The 21,170-nt window shown below is 37.3% G+C and overlaps 1 protein-coding gene across 4 annotated transcripts in view; it reads right to left on the bottom strand.

The window, feature by feature from the left end:
- LOC122551920 (titin) overlaps window positions 1-21,170 on the bottom strand; it is a 348,465-nt gene that overhangs the window by 195,236 nt on the left and 132,059 nt on the right. For 3 of the 4 annotated variants that reach the window (XM_087988975.1, XM_087988977.1, XM_087988978.1), the window contains 22 exons: window positions 20,810-21,088; window positions 20,415-20,693; window positions 20,027-20,314; window positions 15,481-15,759; window positions 15,113-15,391; window positions 14,715-14,993; window positions 14,264-14,551; window positions 13,801-14,088; window positions 9,609-9,887; window positions 9,241-9,519; window positions 8,843-9,121; window positions 8,387-8,674; window positions 7,924-8,211; window positions 7,211-7,501; window positions 6,137-6,424; window positions 4,896-4,985; window positions 2,523-2,805; window positions 1,994-2,180; window positions 1,777-1,863; window positions 1,408-1,678; window positions 1,061-1,321; window positions 755-964 (listed from right to left, as the gene is read on the bottom strand). In XM_087988975.1, the coding sequence (XP_087845101.1) occupies window positions 755-964; window positions 1,061-1,321; window positions 1,408-1,678; window positions 1,777-1,863; window positions 1,994-2,180; window positions 2,523-2,805; window positions 4,896-4,985; window positions 6,137-6,424; window positions 7,211-7,501; window positions 7,924-8,211; window positions 8,387-8,674; window positions 8,843-9,121; window positions 9,241-9,519; window positions 9,609-9,887; window positions 13,801-14,088; window positions 14,264-14,551; window positions 14,715-14,993; window positions 15,113-15,391; window positions 15,481-15,759; window positions 20,027-20,314; window positions 20,415-20,693; window positions 20,810-21,088 (5,640 nt within the window). The remainder of the gene's footprint in view (window positions 1-754; window positions 965-1,060; window positions 1,322-1,407; window positions 1,679-1,776; window positions 1,864-1,993; window positions 2,181-2,522; window positions 2,806-4,895; window positions 4,986-6,136; window positions 6,425-7,210; window positions 7,502-7,923; window positions 8,212-8,386; window positions 8,675-8,842; window positions 9,122-9,240; window positions 9,520-9,608; window positions 9,888-13,800; window positions 14,089-14,263; window positions 14,552-14,714; window positions 14,994-15,112; window positions 15,392-15,480; window positions 15,760-20,026; window positions 20,315-20,414; window positions 20,694-20,809; window positions 21,089-21,170) is intronic. The other variant, XM_087988982.1, reaches the window with a different exon arrangement.

Here is a 21,170-nt window from a genome sequence, read left to right as displayed (position 1 = left end):
AGGGGATTGGGGTCCCTGAACCCTGCATAAGAGTTGGGGATGAGTCCTCTCCAGCTTGGCAGATGTATCCTGCAACTACTTTATGGGTTCTAAATGACTTGAGGTGGGCCTTCCACTCCCATCAAGAAGCTAGTCTCACATGAGACAACTGCTGGGAACTTAAATGGTTGGCAACCCTCTTCCCAGCAGCGAAACTAAGAACAATGGCCATTGTTGGGATTGCTGCAAGTCCCAGATAGAAATGGATTATGGAGCTGGACTTGAAGGTAAGTTCAAGAGCTGAATGGGGTTAGCCTGGCATATCCAGGATGGATTGGGCAGTGAGAAGCTGAAATGAAATGGAATGAGAGTAGCGGGACCCTCGCAGGGAGTTGGGCACGCAGGGGCTCTCAAAGGAAGTTTAATCCCTCCCTACACTTGTCAGCCACCAATCCCAGCAATGGAGAGAGAAGGCCATTAAATTTGCTGCTGAAGGCCCTCATTTGGCTCACAAATGATTAGACTGCACAACCCCTTCCCTATTGCAGGTAAAATCTGAGTGGGGAAGGCAGGAGTGAGTGAAAGGCAGGTGTGATTCTGTTACCATGCTGCAATGAACAAACACTTAAGTGTAACCAAAACAAGATTCCATATCAATGTAATTTCCCTGCTTCTCCCTTCAAAATGAACTCAAGTGACAAATTTGCAGACAGATAATTGATATAGATATCTATGATTATAAAAATGACACATTTAATCACTAGACTGTATGTACCTTCATCTTCTGTTGTGACGTTATGGATAGTCATAAAGTGTCGCCGCCCTTCACTTCTGAAGCTGTATTTAGGACTTTCTTTCAGCACCACTGTATCTTTAAACCAGGTTACAATGGCATCATCAAAAGACACTTCACATTCAAATACAGCCGACTCATGTTCTTTCACCACTATATCCTGGATTGTCTTTGTGAATTCAATTGGTTGCGCTATAACATACAAAAGCAGAAACAATTCAATATTTGAACAAAACAATGAGCACTGAAGTACAACTCAGTAAGTTTTTTTATGGTAAAGCTACAAACCTTCAACATATAGATCAGCAGATGTTTCAAGATCTTCATACTTGCAAGTAAATCGGCCTTGATCCTCTGGTCTCAAGTCACTAATAGTGACCTTCTGCAACTTATCTGCAACGTCAATGGAATATCTGCCTTGTCCCTCAATCCTTCTACCATTTCTATACCACTCAGCTTTCAGGTTGGGTAAGGAAAACTGGCAAACCATGATGCAAATGTGGCCTTCCTTACCAGAAAGATTTTCAAGATGCTGTTCAACTATGGGCTCTGGACAACATAAACCAATGCAATGAAGTTAGGTGAGATAAAAGGAAAACACATTCAGAATTTAGAAAAACATGAACATTGCTTACCAACAACAGTCAGCTTAGCGCTGGAAATATGTGGGCCACAGACAATGCGGAAGTTGCCCTGATCTTGCAGTGCACAATTTTTGATCTTTAAGTGATGAATGTCACCATCAATGCTAATTTCGTACTTGTCATTAGATTCTAATTTTTCAGTTCCTTTGTACCAAGATAGTTTGATTTCAGGATAGTTTATCTTTATCACACATTCAAACACAGCATCTGCATTTGTACGTACAAGTTGGTCTTCAATGTCCTTGATTAATTCAATAGGCTGCTGAGAACAAATTTAAAAAAAATATTCATTTCAAAGAAAATGCTCCAAAATACTATTACTGAGCAAAACATGAGATCATATTATATTACAGATCCTACCTCAACCTTTTCTATTCTTTGCTGGATGTACTGGATCAGTTCATTAAACTCCTCTTCTTCAGGACCTTGTTCACGTTTTTCCAACTCCTTAGAAAGCAACAACAAATTAAAAGTTATAACAAAAACAAAATTACCATGCAAGATTTTTATTCAGTATGAAAAAGATGGTAATCTCCACAGTATTAATGCTCAGATAAATGATTGGAAATTAACTCACAAATCTGTGAGTTTCTTCTACTGTTTTGCTGGCTTTCAGTTGTTCAATAGCTTGAAGAAGACCACGGAAATCAGTAATTCCATACATGCGGGCATACTTTTCATATTCTTTAGGATCAACATTCCTTAGCAGTTCCACAATGTCAATATCCTTGTCTGCTTCTTCTTCTTTTTGTTTGGAAGGTGTCCTTTATAAAATAAATGGTAAATATTAATGCATTATTATTGCATTTGAAATTAACCTTTTTAAAATCAAATACATAAAATTGATGGACCAAATATAAATATTACACTCTATGGAAAATGTATTTATTTGATCATTCCATAAAAAGGAATAATTAATTTTTAAAAAACTGCTGTTACCCCCAAAAAAGAGATTGTATTAAATTAAGTTTTATAAATATTCACTATGTTTTTTTGATAAAAAGGAGAATTAATCTTAAAATGACCAACACTAATTTTGAGTATGATCCCATAATTCTGATTATGAATCAGAACTTTAACAATCCCACCAAATATAACACACTTACTTCTTCAGTTTAGCTCTGAAGTCAGTTTCAACAATAATTTCTTTCTTCTCCTCGATTTCCAAAGTAACACTACTTTCAATTTCGCCAAATTTGTTAGATGCCACACATCTGTACTGTCCAGAGTCAGTTTTTACTGCGTCTTTGATTTCCAATTTGGCCTCTTGTCCTTTTTGCTGTACAATTATTCGGCCCCCATGGTTTATTTGCCTCCATTTCCCTTTCAACCATTTAACATTTGGGATTGGGTCACCACCTACCTTTGCAGTGAATGTTGCAATACTCTCTGAAACACAAAATGTACAAAGTAATTGAAATCAGTGCTAACGTTTTCAAAATTTGTGCTCTCAATTTTTCCTACCAAACATTTATGAATAAATTCTTTAGAACCACAGAAATGATACAGGACAGAAGGGAGCCATTCAGCCCATCTTGTTCATGTCAACCCAAAGTGACTCAGATGACCTTTTTAATCCCATTGTCCTGCACATGGCCCATAACTCTGCAGCTTGCAGCACTTGAGGTGCAAATCCAGATAGTTTTTAAAAGAGTTCTGGGTCTCTGCCTCCAACATCAGGTCAGGCAGCTAATTCCAGACACCCACTGTTGTCTGCACAAAAAAAGGCTTTACCTCATCTCCATTTATACCTTCTGCCACTTAGTTTGAATCAAAAAACCTTGGCTTTGCAACTCTCTGTCAAGAGAAATAATTCCTTCTGTCTACTCTATCTCAACCTCTTACAATTTTGTATACCTCAATCATGCATACAATTCTGGTCACCTTTCTGTAGGAAAGATGCCGTTAAACTTGAGAGGGTGCAAAAAAGATTTACAAGGATGTTGCCAGGGTTGGAGGGTTTGAGCTTCAGGAAAAGGCTGAGTAGGATGGCGCTTTTTTTTCCCAGGAGCATCAGAGGCTGAGGGGTGACCTTACAGAGGTTTATAAAATCGTGAGGGGCATGGATAGGTTAAATAGACAAGTCTTTTTCCTGAGGTGGGTGAGTCCAAAACTAGAGTGCATAGGTTGAAGTTGAGAGGGGAAAGATTCAAAAAGGACATCTTTTTGATGGGATAACTTCTTCATCAGAGGATGGTGCATCTATGGACTGAGATGCCAGAGGAAGTGGTGGAGGTGGGTACAATTACAACCTTTAAAAGGCATTGGATGGATATATAAATAGGTAGGATTTAGAGGGATATTGACCAAATGCTGAAATGGGACTAGGTCAGATTAGGATACCTGGTCAATGAGGATACATTGGGCTGAAGGGTCTGTTCCCATGCTGTATGACTCTATGTTAACCCTTAGCCTTCCCTGTTCCAGAAAACCAACCCCAAATTCACCAATATCTCCTCATTGCTCCAGTACACTAGCTCGGGCATTGTTTCCCTATGTAATTAAGAAATTACATCCACTTCACCTAATGTACGAGGTGATGAGAAGCTGAGACAACTTAAGTAGCTGAATTTTGCAGACCTCCTCCAGTATGTCTCTTTGATGCAGGGAGGTATGGGGTGCAGTGGTATGGCCACATGACCTTAAGCTTAAGGGAAGGATGCCCTTACCCTGTCCAAACAAGCAGCCCTCAGAGGCATTAATCTACCAGCAGTGCCCTAAAAAACTGAACAGTGGCAGACAGTCCAGAATTTAAAGACCGTTTTACAAGGGGCTACTTTGAAGTGGCTGTAAGGAACTTGGGAGCATCTTAATCTTGGAGCTGTCCTATGTACAAATGGGACAACCCACTCCAGTATATCATCCACAAGATGACACCCCTTCTTCCTGCTGAAGGCAGACATTTTACCCAAAGCAGGCTTAGCCTGCCCCCTGCATGTTATTGCTGTGAGGTGGAAGGCTTTAAGCATTCCATTTGGGAGACAGAAACATAGCAACTGGGAGCAGAAGTAGGCCATTTACCCCATGGAGTCTGCTCTGAGACTGGTCCTGAATCTCAACGTCATATTCCCACTCAAAATCAGTGTCTAGAAATATATTTATTTCTTCAATATATTCAGGGATTTGGCCTCCAAAATTTCATGTGGTCATGAATTCCACAGATTTCACCTCCTCTGAGTGAAGATGTTCTCTTCATCTCAGTCTGGAGATTATCACTCCCCCCCACACCTTGCTCAAGACCCCTTCTGGCAGAGGTGCCCTGATCAAAAGAACGGGTATGATTACATTTTTTTCTCTCATGAATGAAAATGAATTTACTGTCAGACTAAAATTTAAACTTGAACACCTTCTAGCTAACAGTCCGTGGTTTGATGTTGTAATTATTTAGTAATATTTACTTTGTCAATTTTTACATACTCCAGAAATGTTTCTTCTTAATAATCAGAATATGTGAGAAGAAACATCAATGCCGCACTTACTTGCTGTTACTTTCACACTTTGTGGTTTCTCAATGAAGAAGATCTTATCTGTCTTTGGTGCAGAAACCAGTTTCTTGGGTACAGCTTTTTCTAAACCAGAGCAAGTTAAAAGGAAGTTACATTGTAGCTTTGGTTTTTAATGCCAACATTCTTACTAGGAAACAAGCTGAACATACAAGTGAGTAAATGGGTACATAATTGAATTTTTAAAGTCAACACCTAAAGTAACTACAATCACAAAGATTATTTTATATTCTGGCCAGGCATTTCAGGACACATTACAGCAGAAACCTGACCTTACCTCAATGCAGTTTCAATTTTGCTTCTGTATGCCTTTTTGAGAACTGTTTTCCCGAAATTTGCTAAACATAGAGGTTGTGGGGTGTTTGACTTTATATTTCATCTAATTCAACACAATTAGTGGATGACCTAGCCACATGCAGATGGAATGTTTTTAGTTTATTTGTTCTTCTAGGGATGGCCAAGATATAAGTGAGGTTTTTGGAGTAAACCTTCGTTATGTGCTAACAAATATGCATATACCATAAGATATTTCTCTGGCAATATGGAAACTACTCTGACATATCCCATGCACAGTCCTACAAAAAATTTACAAACATCCTCCAGCACTTGGCACATATTCAAATTACATCTCAATCGGTATATTATTATATGATCATCTGTTTAAGAATGAGTTAACTTTTGTACCACATGAGTGAACCTAAATCAGCACAAACAATATTTAACATTGTGGTCAAAGATATTGTAAATAAAATAGCAAATGAAGAGCTTTTGGCAGCATTTGAAACACCATAGTGGCAATAAATATAATGGCAACAAAGAAGAGTTTAATTATATTTTCATTCTGGGAAATATACAGTTAATTCAATCTGAAACTGCAGGTGCTAAAACATGAACCAGAATATTCCATGTCTAGCTCAGTAAAAGTGTCCTGATTCAAGAGGTTGCAAGATCTTTAGAATTTTTTACCAGCAAACAATTACTATTCACAGTGGGCGCATGTATGACCAATGCAAGAGCCTGGCTTTGACACTATTAATATGGCTGAGTGGATCACATCATTGCTTCAATACTTTAAATAAAAGAAGTAAAAACTGCATGAATGTTTCCTTCATGCTGTGAGACTAAGGAAGTTGGATACACTTTACAAAATATGATTAGTAAGAGCTTTTTGCCTTAATATGTTAACAATGACAACCTATTTCACTCCAATCCCATACCTTGGACTGTTATCTTGGCTTTGCAAGAAACAGTTCCAGCTTCATTTGTAGCTTTACATAGGTAGTCACCACTATCTGTTTTAGTGCACGTTTTACATTCTAGGGTAGCTGTACCATCCTTAAATGTGAAATTCAGTCTTTCATATGGCATCATTTCTTTCCTGTCTTTAAACCATTGGATATTAATTGGCTTAGATCCATGGACGTGGCAGCTAAGCTGCAATGACTCTCCTTCGGTTAGTGTCATTGGTTTAAGTGGTATGTCGCAGACAGGAGGCTTTAAAAGCTCTAAAACAACAAAATCCATATCAGTATCTAAAATAGAAAACGTGTCCACATCAAACATAACATCAAAGATTGCTTGAACTATTTATTTTACCCAGTGCATAGCCCCTCCCCCTTTGAGGTTACCCACTGTTGTCTCCCATCATCACATTTCGTCTTTCACCTGGGAGTTTAGCAGTTTGTGCCACAGACTACTTCACAGATACTATGAATGGCACCTTATCATTTGCCAACAACATAAGCTTTGATGTTGGGCAATATTTTTTCTGGAGGTGTTTAGCACCTTTATACAACATAATGTTTCATCCAGTGACCTGTCTAAGAAAAGGAAAAACTTGTGCAAAGACAGGAAAGAAGAGAATGAATTACTTTCAAGTAAGATTTGAACTCATACCATTTTAGTCAGAGTTCAACATTATCAGCAGCAGGTAGGATAAAATGTGGCAAATCCTCCAAAACAAAACTTGCAATCTCAGAACATAGCAAAATGCTAGAAATATTCAAAGCAGCTTGCATTTAATTTTTAGTTAAAATTTAACAGCGTTAACGTATCTTCCATAAGAAAGCATTGCTAGGAAGATAAGATCTAACTGAAATGTTGATTAAAAACTGACAACTGGTCAGGTTTTACAATGTTGACTAGACAGAAGGAGAGTAAAGAATGTCAAATCAAGTCAAGTCTTAAAGAGTGAACAATACATTTCACTCGATAGCAGTATTTGCCAACATTAGTTTCTGCATGCAGTTACCAAGCACTGTTATATAAACAAAACTGGCTTCATCACTAACCTGTGATCAGTAAAGACACGGTAAACATTGCAGTTCCTGCTTCATTGGATGCTTTACATGTATAAACAGCCGAATCAGTGAGGTGTGCTTTCTTAATGTTTAATACCACTACGTTATTTTTAAATGATAATTCATAATTTTCAGTTTGTAGGATCTCCTGATCATTTTTGAACCAGGTTACAGATATTGGTTGTGAACCAGATAGTCGACCTTCAAGTTTTACAGCTTTTCCTTCTGTATCCTGTATTTTTTCAAGAGGTTTTTTAGTAAAGCTTGGTGGAATTTTACGATCTGTAAACAGGCACAACAAAATGAATCAACATTCCCAACGTCAGATATATGTTTTCACTACTTCAGTGAAGTTACACTTCAGCAAGCAGAATCTATTAAAAACTGAAAACCTCAAAATAATTTTGAATGTCGATGATGGGTGGTTGAAGTTTGTGAAAATTAAGACCCATTAATATGGATGGAAAATATTTTCATCATGTTTAATGTTACTTTTCACAGTTTTGATTTGTTTTCTAAGTAATTGCCTGTAAGAGAACAATCTTAGATAGCTAGCATAATTAAAACTGAGCAAATCATTAGAAAAAGATAATCACAAAGAAGAATAAAATGAACAAGAGCAATATTCTTCCTCCAAATGAATAAAGGCTAGCCTGGATTGCTGGGCTAAGAGAAACAGAACAATGACTGATATTAAGGAATACCTTTTACAGTTACTTGTGTTTGCGTTGAGTCCTTTCCAAGATCATTGCTAGCCTCACAAATATACTGACACGAGTCTCCCTTGTCTGCTTTTAGAATTGTCAGGTGAGGTGTATTTTCCACAAAAGATATCTTGTAATTGATACTTGAACGAATCTCTTTGCCATCCTTTAGCCAAATAACTTTAATTGGGGAAGAGCCTGTGACATGGCATTCAAGTTCTACACTTTGCCCAGTGATAACTTCCATGGGTTCTAGTTTTTTGTCAAACACAGGGGCTATTCTTGCCTCTAAAAATATAACAAGAAATAATTATTTTCTGTCATCATATTATTAAATGTGAAGTAATTGTGTCAAGTAATGATAGTTAAAAGAAGTAGACATTAACGTTTAAATTCTACAAAATTAGGATATAAGATAAGGACAAAAAGTAGAAGATAATTAGTAATATTTTACTTAACAAACCTTTCAGAGTTAGTGTTGCACTACATGAAGCATCTCCAACCATGTTGGAGGCTTTGCAAGTGTATTCACCAGCGTGATGCATCTCAGCGTTAAGAATTTTAAGAGTTGCTACATTCCCTATGAAAGACATAATTAGATTTTCTTCACTGGTTAGTTTTACACCACCTTTAAACCAAGAAGTTTCAATAGGTGCTGAACCAGATATGTGACATTCAAATGTCACTGGAAGATGAAGAGTTCCTATCATTCCCTGAATTTTCTTTGTGAAAGAAGGTGCAATTTTACGTTCTGTAAAACAGACAATTACAGGCTGCATTAATCACACAGCGATCATACAGGATCTTTTGTTTTAACAACATAACATATTTAAAATGTTCAAACATAAAATTTATAAGATGCAAATATATATCAATCTGCCAAAAACAGATTTCAAATGAATCCATTAAGTGACATCACCTTGGATGGTAAGCATGGCTTTTGATGAGCAGGCCCCTATTTTATTTTCAGCTTTGCATATAAATTCCCCACAGTCACTCAAAGTTGTTTTCTTCAGTTCCAGTCTTGCAACATTGTTCACAAAGTCCATTTTACAATTAGAGGTGGCTCTCAGTTTTGTATCTCCTTTATACCAAGACACTTTAATTTCTGGCGTTCCAACTAGTCTGCACTGAAAATATCCTGGATCTCCTAATGTTATTTCCAAAGGTTCTAAATGTTGGACAAATGTTGGTGGTTCTAAGATAAAAGCAAGATGTCAGCAATGAAAGATTATGCATATTATATATACAGAAAAGAAAATAACAAAATATTGATGTAAAGTCGGTGACTAATAGAAATTGGTGAGTTTAACAAACCTAATACTTTCACTTCAGCATGACAAATGTCCATTCCAGCATCATTTTCTACCTCACAAGAGTATTTTGCATCATCATCTCTAGTACAGTTGAGAATTTCCAAAATACAAGATGTTTCAGTAGTAGTTAAAATGTGCTTGTCTGACTGGAATATAACTAATCCATTTTTCTTCCAGCTGACTTTGATTTCTGGGGTACCAGTGTACGTGCAGTCTAGACAAACTGACTTCCCCAGTACAACACTACAATCTTTCAACTTTTTCTGGAATACTGCTGGTTCTGGTAAAGACAAAGAAGAAAACAGTTCTCAAAAAGGCATACAGAAGCAAAATGTTGCATTTGTTTCTTTAAATTTGTGTTTCACAAACCTTTTACAAACAATTTTGTTGTACAAGAAACTTTGCCAGCTTCATTACTGACTTGGCAGATATAGTCTCCACTCTGGGAAGATTCCACATTTAGTAGCTCCAATATTGCTGTTGAGTCACTTAAAGAAATGTAACATTGCCTTCCTGCAACCAGTTCAGTGGTACCTTTAAACCAGGATACTTTTAATGGAGCTGTTCCTGTAACAACGCTTGTAAATTTCACATTTGAACCAGGTAAAACCTCCTGAGGATCAGGTTTGTGAATGAATGAGGGTGGTTCTAAAGAGTTCAAAGAAAAATAGTAAAATATGACATTAAGCAATAAATGTATCAGAAATGTAAATGTAAAGACAATAATGATTTTTGTTACAAAACAAAATCAGTTTTTCTCTTTGCTCACATTTTTTATCCCTCTGCCATCTTCTTTCCTGATAGCAATAGTCCGTGCTAATCCCTACATAATGGCAACCTTCTAGTCCCTCAATCAAGAGGACATTCTTCACACAGAATCCAGAAAGGTTGTCACCAGCAATTTTATCATTTGCTCAAGGCAATAACCAAGGCTTGACCTTTTCCTGACCTAACATCTAAACTGATGTCTCTCAGAAGTGACAGCAAGTGATTTGGTTAATTTCTTTCCATTTTCTGTCTAAGATCAAGACATCAATATCAGTGTCTCTGCCCCTCTAGAAGATGCCTGGAAAATTCATGGATCAAGTTATAGGAATATTGAAATAAGAGCCTGATCTGTCATTCAACTAGAACTTGGCTGTTCTTTCACTCCACTGTAAGTTTCCTGCACTATTCACATATCCCTTAATACCTTCTCTTTCCACACATCTATTGATTATGGTTTTGACTATATCTAATGACTGAACTTTCACATACATCTGGGTAGAGAATTTTGAATATGTGTCATCCTCTGAGTGATGAAATTCTTTCTCAGTTAATTCTAAATGGCCGACCTTTAATTCTAAAATTTATGTCCACTGGTTCTAGATCCCTGTCCCCTCACTCTGTTTGTTCTGTAAGAATTTTGCGTGCTTTAATGAGATCACCTTTCATTCTTCTCAACGTTGGTGAATATAGGCCCCATATCCTCAAACAAATATCCCACTCTTCCAATGATCAACCTGATGAATCGTATCAATTACCTTCACAGTTGCTGAACATGTAAGTTAGCTTTCAGTGGCTTATGAACAAAGACTCCAAGGTTTCTTTGCATATTAACACTTTTCATAAATTGTGTTTGTTCTATCAAAATGTGAAAGTATATAGTTTTTGACATTTTACTCCATTGGTGATGCTTTGATCCAGGCCATTAACTGTCCAAATACTCTTTATGTCTCTTTCATCCTCCTCACAACTCTCATTCCAACCTAAACTTTGTGTTATCAGCAAACTTGGAGATATTATATTTGGTCTCCACATCTAAGTCATTGACATAGATTGTGAATAACTGGCCACCCAGCCTGTAACGTTGTGGTTCCTTAGCAGTTACAGCCTGCCAATCTGAGAATGGCCAATTTATTTCCATTTTTGTTTGCTAAACAGTTCTCAATCAGTGCAAGTATGTAATGCTGAATACAAATCCACAAACATACACAAACACAGAAAAAAATTAGAGATGAAACTAGAAGAAAGCGTAGGGTCAGAAACAAAATTCAGACCACGAGTGATAAAAATTACGTTGGAAGTACCACAGTAGCTGAGAACACTGTTGTAAAGGACAAAAGGCAAACCAACTCACATGTGCATAAATTCATTTTGGTATTTGATTCCTTTGACAGTTTTGGAAGTTGCTGAATTAAATATTAATTCAAGAGTATAAAGGCAGTAGGAGTAGTATACTTTAGAGAGAAATCAGAAGTGCAAAAAGGGGACATGAGATAGCCAGTGTTGGAGGATTTGAGCTATAGGGAGACGTTGCATAGGCTAGGGCTGTTTTCCCTGGAGCGTCAGAGGCTGAGGGGTGACCTTAGCGAGGTTTATAAAATCATGAGGGGCATGGATAGGATAAATAGACAAAGTCTTTTCCCTGGGGTCGGGGAGTCCAAAACTAGAGAACATAGGATTAGGGTGTGAGGGGAACGATATAAAAGAGACTTAAGGGGCAACGTTTTCACTCAGAGAGAGGTACATGTATGGAATGAGCTGCCAGAGGAAGTGGTGGAGGCTAGTACAATTGCAACATTTAAAATGCATCTGGATGGGTATATGAATAGGAAGATTTGGAGGAATATGGGCAGGTGCTGGCAGGTGGGATTAGATTGGGTTGGGATATCTGGTCAGGATGGACGAGTTAAACCAAAACGTTTGTTTCCATACTGGACATCTCTATGACTCTTATAATGTGTATGAAGCATACCTGAGCAAAACTACATTAAATGGATGTAGATTAAAGAACAGGAAACTAAACTAAAAATGAGAATTTGAGGGATTACACAGATTGTAGGTTGCTGCAGAACGTCTTGAGGTTTGCCTGGCTTCAGGAGAATTTATCACTCCTCAGATTTTAATTAAAATTGAAAGACATTTGAAGAAAAATGAAGTGGGATCAGTGACATAATCAATTTATTTTGTTTTCCTTCTTTTAAAGAATGTGCTACTCTCTTCTGTGCGCATACTGGATTACTTTTGGTGCATGAAATTTGTGTTAAATTGTAACTATATAATTTTGTTTAAAGGGGAAATGTGCTTTATTTTAAAAGTTTCGCAAAATTATAGTGAACTCAATGTTGGAATTGATAGATCCTGGCATTAAAAATGTGCTGCAAAGTTGTATGGATTTGAGGAATCTGGTTCCTGGCACAGTTCTTAAAAGACTAGAAGGGGTTTGGATGTTGCTAATTATGATGCGGAAACAAACATTTGCAGATGATTTCAGTTTAAAAAAAAGGCAACTGAAAAGTTTGGAGATGCTGTATGATTAATCTAAAATCCTATAAAATGTACAGGGCTAGATAAAATAACCTAGATTTAAAGATTCACGTTACGAGATACGAATGACAGTGCGACTTCAAAATCACTTCCAAGCTGGTCAGAGCCAGAGACAGAGCAAATGTACAACTGATTGCAGTGACAGTGAATAATTACCCTTGCATCAAATGTTCCTGCAGATACCAGTTCCTGGCTTTGGAAGGTGGTGCAGCTCTGTAACAGAGATGGCACCAGAATTGGACATTCTGAGTATGAAATTGTAACTATGTATATCTGACAGGTGGACTGCAAGGAGGATGGTGAGGAGAGGGTGACTGTTGAATTCATTGGGTTCAAATGGCAGGACAAGGACGGGAACGAGAAAGGAGAGCTTCTAGTCACCCGACCATAAATGGAACATCAAACCAGACCACCCGCCATTACCCCAGGAAAGGTAGTACTGACATTTGCTCTGTACAGACAAAAGGTCCTCAGAAGGGATTTCTGCTGATGAAGGCAGCTATGACTCTGTATAATAATGCACACCATGAGTACACCATTTGTGATTGTGTTGAACATTAGAGACATAGCAATGCCACTCAGGTGCTCATAAAAGACACCTCCTTCCCACCCAGAGCACTATTTTAGTGAAATAAATGGAACACTCTGACGGGAGTAGGGCACACTGGTAGCTCCACAACAGTATCCCCCCACCGTCCAACTGAGGAGTGAAATTGTGGATTTAATATCACAAGCAACTGCAGTGTGGAGGCAAAACCAGTCAACATGAAACCAACCCAGAAGTTTTTAAAGACATTTGGAAAATCGCAGGGGAAGATTGAGTTAGTGGATAAACACCGATCAGAAACAATCAATCTTAATGCTACAAAAAAAATTTGAGATGAGCTTGAGCAGTACATAAACCAGTCCACGTATCCAAGATGCCTACTATATGTTTTCATTACTTCAGTTATACTTCAGCAAGCAGAATCTATGAAAAACTGAAAACCTCAAAATAATTTTGAATGTTGATGATGGATGGTTGAAGTTTGCAAAAATTAAGAGCCATTAATATGGATGGAAAATATTTTCATCATGTTCAATGTTCCTTTCCACAGTTTAGATTTGTTTTCTAAGTAATCGCCTGTAAGAGAACAATCTTAGATGGCTAGCATAATTAAAACTGAGCAAATCATTAGAAAAAGATGATCACAATGAAGAAATGGATTACTGGGCTAAAATAAACAGAACAATGACTGATATTAAGGAATACCTTTTACAGTTACTCGTGTTTGTGTTGAGTCCTTTCCAAGATCATTGCTAGCCTCACAAATATACTGACACGAGTCTCCCTTGTCTGCTTTTAGAATTGTCAGGTGAGGTGTATTTTCCACAAAGGATATCTTGTAATTGATACTTGAACGAATCTCTTTGCCATCCTTCAGCCAAATAACTTTAATTGGGGAAGAGCCTGTGACATGGCATTCAAGTTCTACACTTTGCCCAGTGATAACTTCCATGGGTTCTAGTTTTTTGTCAAACACAGGGGCTATTCTTGCCTCTAAAAATATAACAAGAAATAATTATTTTCTGTCATCATATTATTAAATGTGAAGTAATTGTGTCAAGTAATGATAGTTAAAAGAAGTAGACATTAACGTTTAAATTCTACAAAATTAGGATATAAGATAAGGACAAAAAGTAGAAGATAATTAGTAATATTTTACTTAACAAACCTTTCAGAGTTAGTGTTGCACTACATGAAGCATCTCCAACCATGTTGGAGGCTTTGCAAGTGTATTCACCAGCGTGATGCATCTCAGCGTTAAGAATTTTAAGAGTTGCTACATTCCCTACGAAGGACATAATTAGATTTTCTTCACTGGTTAGTTTTACACCATCTTTAAACCAAGAAGTTTCAATAGGTGCTGAACCAGATATGTGACATTCAAATGTGACTGGAAGATGAAGAGTTCCTTTCATTCCCTGAATTTTCTTTGTGAAAGAAGGTGCAACTTTACGTTCTGTAAAACAGACAATTACAGGCTGCATTAATCACACAGCAATCATACAGGATCTTTTGTTTTAACAACATATTTAAAATATTCAAACAGAAAATGTATAAGATGCAAATATATATCAATCTGCCAAAAACAGATTTCAAATGAATCCATTAAGTAACATCACCTTGGATGGTAAGCATGGCCTTTGATGAGCAGGCCCCTATTTTATTTTCAGCTTTGCATATAAATTCCCCACAGTCACTCAAAGTTGTTTTCTTCAGTTCCAGTCTTGCAACATTGTTCACAAAGTCCATTTTACAATTAGAGGTGGCTCTCAGTTTTGTATCTCCTTTATACCAAGACACTTTAATTTCTGGCGTTCCAACTAGTCTGCACTGAAAATATCCTGGATCTCCTAATGTTATTTCCAAAGGTTCTAAATGTTGGACAAATGTTGGTGGTTCTAAGATAAAAGCAAGATGTCAGCAATGAAAGATTATGCATATTATATATATAGAAAAGAAAATAACAAAATATTGATGTAAAGTCGGTGACTAATAGAAATTGGTGAGTTTAACAAACCTAATACTTTCACTTCAGCATGACAAATGTCCATTCCAGCATCATTTTCTACCTCACAAGAGTATTTTGCATCATCATCTCTAGTACAGTTGAGAATTTCCAAAATACAAGATGTTTCAGTAGTAGTTAAAATGTGCTTGTCTGACTGGAATATAACTAATCCATTTTTCTTCCAGCTGACTTTGATTTCTGGGGTACCAGTGTACGTGCAGTCTAGACAAACTGACTTCCCCAGTACAACACTACAATCTTTCAACTTTTTCTGGAATACTGCTGGTTCTGGTAAAGACAAAGAAGAAAACAGTTCTCAAAAAGGCATACAGAAGCAAAATGTTGCATTTGTTTCTTTAAATTTGTGTTTCACAAACCTTTTACAAACAATTTTGTTGTACAAGAAACTTTGCCAGCTTCATTACTGACTTGGCAGATATAGTCTCCACTCTGGGAAGATTCCACATTTAGTAGCTCCAATATTGCTGTTGAGTCACTTAAAGAAATGTAACATTGCCTTCCTGCAACCAGTTCAGTGGTACCTTTAAACCAGGATACTTTTAATGGAGCTGTTCCTGTAACAACGCTTGTAAATTTCACATTTGAACCAGGTAAAACCTCCTGAGGATCAGGTTTGTGAATGAATGAGGGTGGTTCTAAAGAGTTCAAAGAAAAATAGTAAAATATGACATTAAGCAATAAATGTATCAGAAATGTAAATGTAAAGACAATAATGATTTTTGTTACAAAACAAAATCAGTTTTTCTCTTTGCTCACATTTTTTATCCCTCTGCCATCTTCTTTCCTGATAGCAATAGTCTGTGCTAATCCCTACATAATGGCAACCTTCTAGTCCCTCAATCAAGAGAACATTCTTCACACAGAATCCAGAAAGGTTGTCACCAGCAATTTTATCATTTGCTCAAGGCAATAACCAAGGCTTGACCTTTTCCTGACCTAACATCTAAACTGATGTCTCTCAGAAGTGACAGCAAGTGATTTGGTTAATTTCTTTCCATTTTCTGTCTAAGATCAAGACATCAATATCAGTGTCTCTGCCCCTCTAGAAGATGCCTGGAAAATTCGTGGATCAAGTTATAGGAATATTGAAATAAGAGCCTGATCTGTCATTCAACTAGAACTTGGCTGTTCTTTCACTCCACTGTAAGTTTCCTGCACTATTCACATATCCCTTAATACCTTCTCTTTCCACACATCTATTGATTATGGTTTTGACTATATCTAATGACTGAACTTTCACATACATCTGGGTAGAGAATTTTGAATATGTGTCATCCTCTGAGTGATGAAATTCTTTCTCAGTTAATTCTAAATGGCCGACCTTTAATTCTAAAATTTATGTCCACTGGTTCTAGATCCCTGTCCCCTCACTCTGTTTGTTCTGTAAGAATTTTGCGTGCTTTAATGAGATCACCTTTCATTCTTCTCAACGTTGGTGAATATAGGCCCCATATCCTCAAACAAATATCCCACTCTTCCAATGATCAACCTGATGAATCGTATCAATTACCTTCACAGTTGCTGAACATGTAAGTTAGCTTTCAGTGGCTTATGAACAAAGACTCCAAGGTTTCTTTGCATATTAACACTTTTCATAAATTGTGTTTGTTCTATCAAAATGTGAAAGTATATAGTTTTTGACATTTTACTCCATTGGTGATGCTTTGATCCAGGCCATTAACTGTCCAAATACTCTTTATATCTCTTTCATCCTCCTCACAACTCTCATTCCCACCTAAACTTTGTGTTATCAGCAAACTTGGAGATATTATATTTGGTCTCCACATCTAAGTCATTGACATAGATTGTGAATAACTGGCCACCCAGCCTGTAACGTTGTGGTTCCTTAGCAGTTACAGCCTGCCAATCTGAGAATGGCCAATTTATTTCCATTTTTGTTTGCTAAACAGTTCTCAATCAGTGCAAGTATGTAATGCTGAATACAAATCCACAAACATACACAAACACAGAAAAAAATTAGAGATGAAACTAGAAGAAAGCGTAGGGTCAGAAACAAAATTCAGACCACGAGTGATAAAAATTACATTGGAAGTACCACAGTAGCTGAGAACACTGTTGTAAAGGACAAAAGGCAAACCAACTCACATGTGCATAAATTCATTTTGGTATTTCATTCCTTTGAAAGTTTTGGAAGTTGCTGAATTAAATATTAATTCAAGAGTATAAAGGCAGTAGGAGTAGTATACTTTAGAGAGAAATCAGGAGGGCAAAAAGGGGACATGAGTTAGCCAGTGTTGGAGGATTTGAGCTATAGGGAGAGGTTGCATGGGCTAGGGCTGTTTTCCCTGGAGCGTCAGAGGCTGAGGTGTGACCTTAGCGAGGTTTATAAAATCATGAGGGGCATGGATAGGATAAATAGACAAAGTCTTTTCCCTGGGGTCGGGGAGTCCAGTACTAGAGGGCATAGGATTAGGGTGTGAGGGGAACGATATAAAAGAGACTTAAGGGGCAACGTTTTCACTCAGAGCGTGGTACATGTATGGAATGAGCTGCCAGAGGAAGTGGTGGAGGCTAGTACAATTGCAACATTTAAAATGCATCTGGATGGGTATATGAATAGGAAGGATTTGGAGGGATATGGGCAGGTGCTGGCAGGTGGGATTAGATTGGGTTGGGATATCTGGTCAGGATGGACGAGTTAAACCAAAACGTTTGTTTCCATACTGGACATCTCTATGACTCTTATAATGTGTATGAAGCATACCTGAGCAAAACTACATTAAATGGATGTAGATTAAAGAACAGGAAACTAAACTAAAAATGAGAATTTGAGGGATTACACAGATTGTAGGTTGCTGCAGAATGTCTTGAGGTTTGCCTGGCTTCAGGAGAATTTATCACTCCTCAGATTTTAATTAATGTTGAAAGACATTTGAAGAAAAATGAAGTCGGATCAGTGACATAATCGATTTCTTTTGTTTTCCTTCCTTTAAAAAATGTGCTACTCTCTTCTGTGTGCATACTGGATTACTTTTGGCGCATGAAATTTGTGTTAAATTTGTAACTATATAATTTGGTTTAAAGGGGAAATTTGCTTTATTTTAAAAGTTTCACAAAATTATAATGAATTTAGTGTTGGAATTGATAAATCCTGGCATTAAAAATGTGCTGCAAAGTTGTATGGATTTGAGGAATCTGGTTCCTGGCACAGTTCTTAAAAGACTAGAGGGGGGTTTGAATTTTATAAATTATGATGTAGAAACAAACATTTGTAGGTGACTTAAGTAAAAAAAAAGGCAACTGAAAAGTTTGGAGATGCTGTATGATTAATCTAAAATCGTGTAAAAAAAGGTACAGGGCTAGATAAAATAACCTAGATTTAAAGATTCATGTTACGAGATAAGAATGACAGTGCGACTTCAAAATCACTTCCAAGCTGGTCAGAACCAGAGATAGAACAAATGTACAACTGATTGCAGTGACAGTGAATAACTACCCTTGCATCAAATGTTCCTGCAGATACCAATTCCTGGCTTTGGAAGGTGGTGCAGCTCTGTAACAGAGATGGCACCGGAATCGGGTCAGGATTGGACATTCTGAATATGAAATTGTAACTATGTATACCTGACAGGTGGACTGCAAGGAGGATGGTGAGGAGAGGGTGACTGTTGAATTCATTGGGTTCAAATGGCAGGACGAGGAAGGGAACGAGAAAGGAGAGCTTCTAGTCACCCGACCACAAATGGAACATCAAACCAGACCACCCGCCACTACCCCAGGAAAGGTAGTACAGACATTTGCTCTGTATAGACAAAGAGTCCTCAGAAGGGATTTCTGCTGATGAAGGCAGCTATGACTCTGTATAATAATGCACACCATTTGTGATTGTATTGAACATTAGAGACATAGCAATGCCACTCAGGTGCTCATAAAAGACACCTCCTTCCCACCCAGAGCACTATTTTAGTGAAATAAATGGAACACTCTGACGGGAGTAGGGCACACTGGTAGCTCCACAACAGTATCCCCCCACCCTCCAACTAAGGAGTGAAATTGTGGATTTAATATCTCAAGCAACTGCAGTGTGGAGGCAAAACCAGTCAACATGAAACCAACCCAGTAGTCTATGTGGTTAAAGGCTGGTACGAGCGACCACATCCCAGAAGTTTTTAAAGACATTTGGAAAATCGCAGGGGAAGATTGAGTTGGTGGATATACACCGATCAGAAACAATCAATCTTAATGCTACAAAAAAAATTTGAGATGAGCTTGAGCAGTACATAAACCAATCTGCGTATCCAACAAGCCCACTATCCATTTCAATAACATCAATGCAGGGCTAGATAACCCACAGGGCCTGTTACACTCTCCATCAGAAAAGGGAAGACACGATCGACAGGGTGGAGTCAAGAAAGGCAAAGATTTTAAATATGATTAAACAAAGGTGGGAGAGACTGAAAGAGAGAAAGCATGTTTTAGATGTAAAGTTCTAGAGTTAACTAATATTAGAAGCAAGAGTGTTCTGAACTGAATTGGCCAGACTTAAGATATGGAGATGTCTATGTTTATTGGGGAGTCCTCAAAGGCTGGACAGGTTTAAAATATTTGAAGAGATAACCTTGCTGCAACTGAACAGAAAGCTGAGAATATCTCGGCCTGAGTACATCCATGGAGTATAGAAAGGAATATGATTTAAGACACTGGCTTAGATTAAAAGTTCTTTATCCTTTTAGTACCTTTTATATAACTGACTGCTTAAAATGGAGAGCATTAGTTAGTATTCACGTCATTTGATTTCAATTTTACTCTCGTGGCTACATGCTTAAGAAAGTACCTAGGTTTTCAGACTCTTAAAAAATAAATATTGCTCTGTATTGAGATAATAACAATATAAAGAGTGAGGAAAATACCAAAAGCTTCATTGAGAAAACAAAAACTGACCTTTCACAGTCAAGACACCACTGCATTCATCGGTTCCTGCAGCATTTATTGCTTTACATGTATAATTACCAGCATCTGACAGTTCCAAAGTACTTATTTTCAAACCACATGTATTATCTCCGAATGTGAGTTGATATTTTGCTCCATGTGTGATCTCCTGCTTGTCTTTGAACCAGGCCAAAGTAATAGGAGGTGATCCAGACACTTTGCAATCCATCTGGATGGGAGAGGCCAGGATTCCATCCACTTTCTTTAATTTTCTTGTAAATTTTGGAGGAATAATTCGATCTGTTTGAGTTACATCAAAACCATAATTAGAAAAAGATTTATTCACAAGCAGTTAAGAAATCCTGAAAAAATATGAAATAGAAAAAGGACTAAACCAGACCTAGTACGCTGACTGATGCTTTGCAGCTGCTACTACCAACATTATTCTGGACTTCAAACGTGTATTGACCACTGTCAGCCTTCTCTGCAGACAGAATCTTTAGGTTGGAAATTCCATTTATAAAACTGATCTGATACTTTCTACCAGATGCTAACTCATGACCATCTTTCAGCCATTTCACTCTTAGTTCAGGTGTGCCTCTAACAATGCATTCCAAAGTTGCTGGATCTCCAGCACTCACACTGACAGATTCCGCTTTTTCCACTATTGTGGCAGGTTCTAAATTGAAAGAAAGTCTTTTTACAAAAAAGCACTCAACATACAGAAAAAAATAAAATTATATCGAGCAATGCCAAATTCTAGAAATAACAAAAAAACTGACATCAGGTACTAACCCAGAAGTGACACTAGAGCAGTGCATTCTTGCGTTCCAGCATCATTTTTAATTTGACAAACATACTTTCCAGCATGAACTGCTTCCATTTTTGCAATATGCAAAGTTACAGTATTTTGTTCATAGCTAGTTGTCATATACTCATCGACTTTCACTTCTTCCTTCTCCTTGATCCATGTTACATGAATTGGTTCTGAGCCTTTAATAGTAGCTTGTAAAGTAATAGATTCTCCAAGCAAAGAAGAAATGTTTGAAAGTTTCTTCACAAATACTGGTGGCTCTGGAGAATTAAATAGATGTTCTTTACTTGTGAGGCACAAACTGAAAAATTCTTTTCCAAAAATTGTCACAGTAGGAATAGT

Source organism: Chiloscyllium plagiosum, unplaced genomic scaffold, assembly GCF_037043375.1.
Source record: "Chiloscyllium plagiosum isolate Xiang-an unplaced genomic scaffold, Cpla_swu_hap1 HiC_scaffold_7, whole genome shotgun sequence".
Taxonomy (NCBI): Eukaryota; Metazoa; Chordata; class Chondrichthyes; order Orectolobiformes; family Hemiscylliidae; genus Chiloscyllium; species Chiloscyllium plagiosum.
This window is presented reverse-complemented; position numbering and strand designations above follow the sequence as displayed.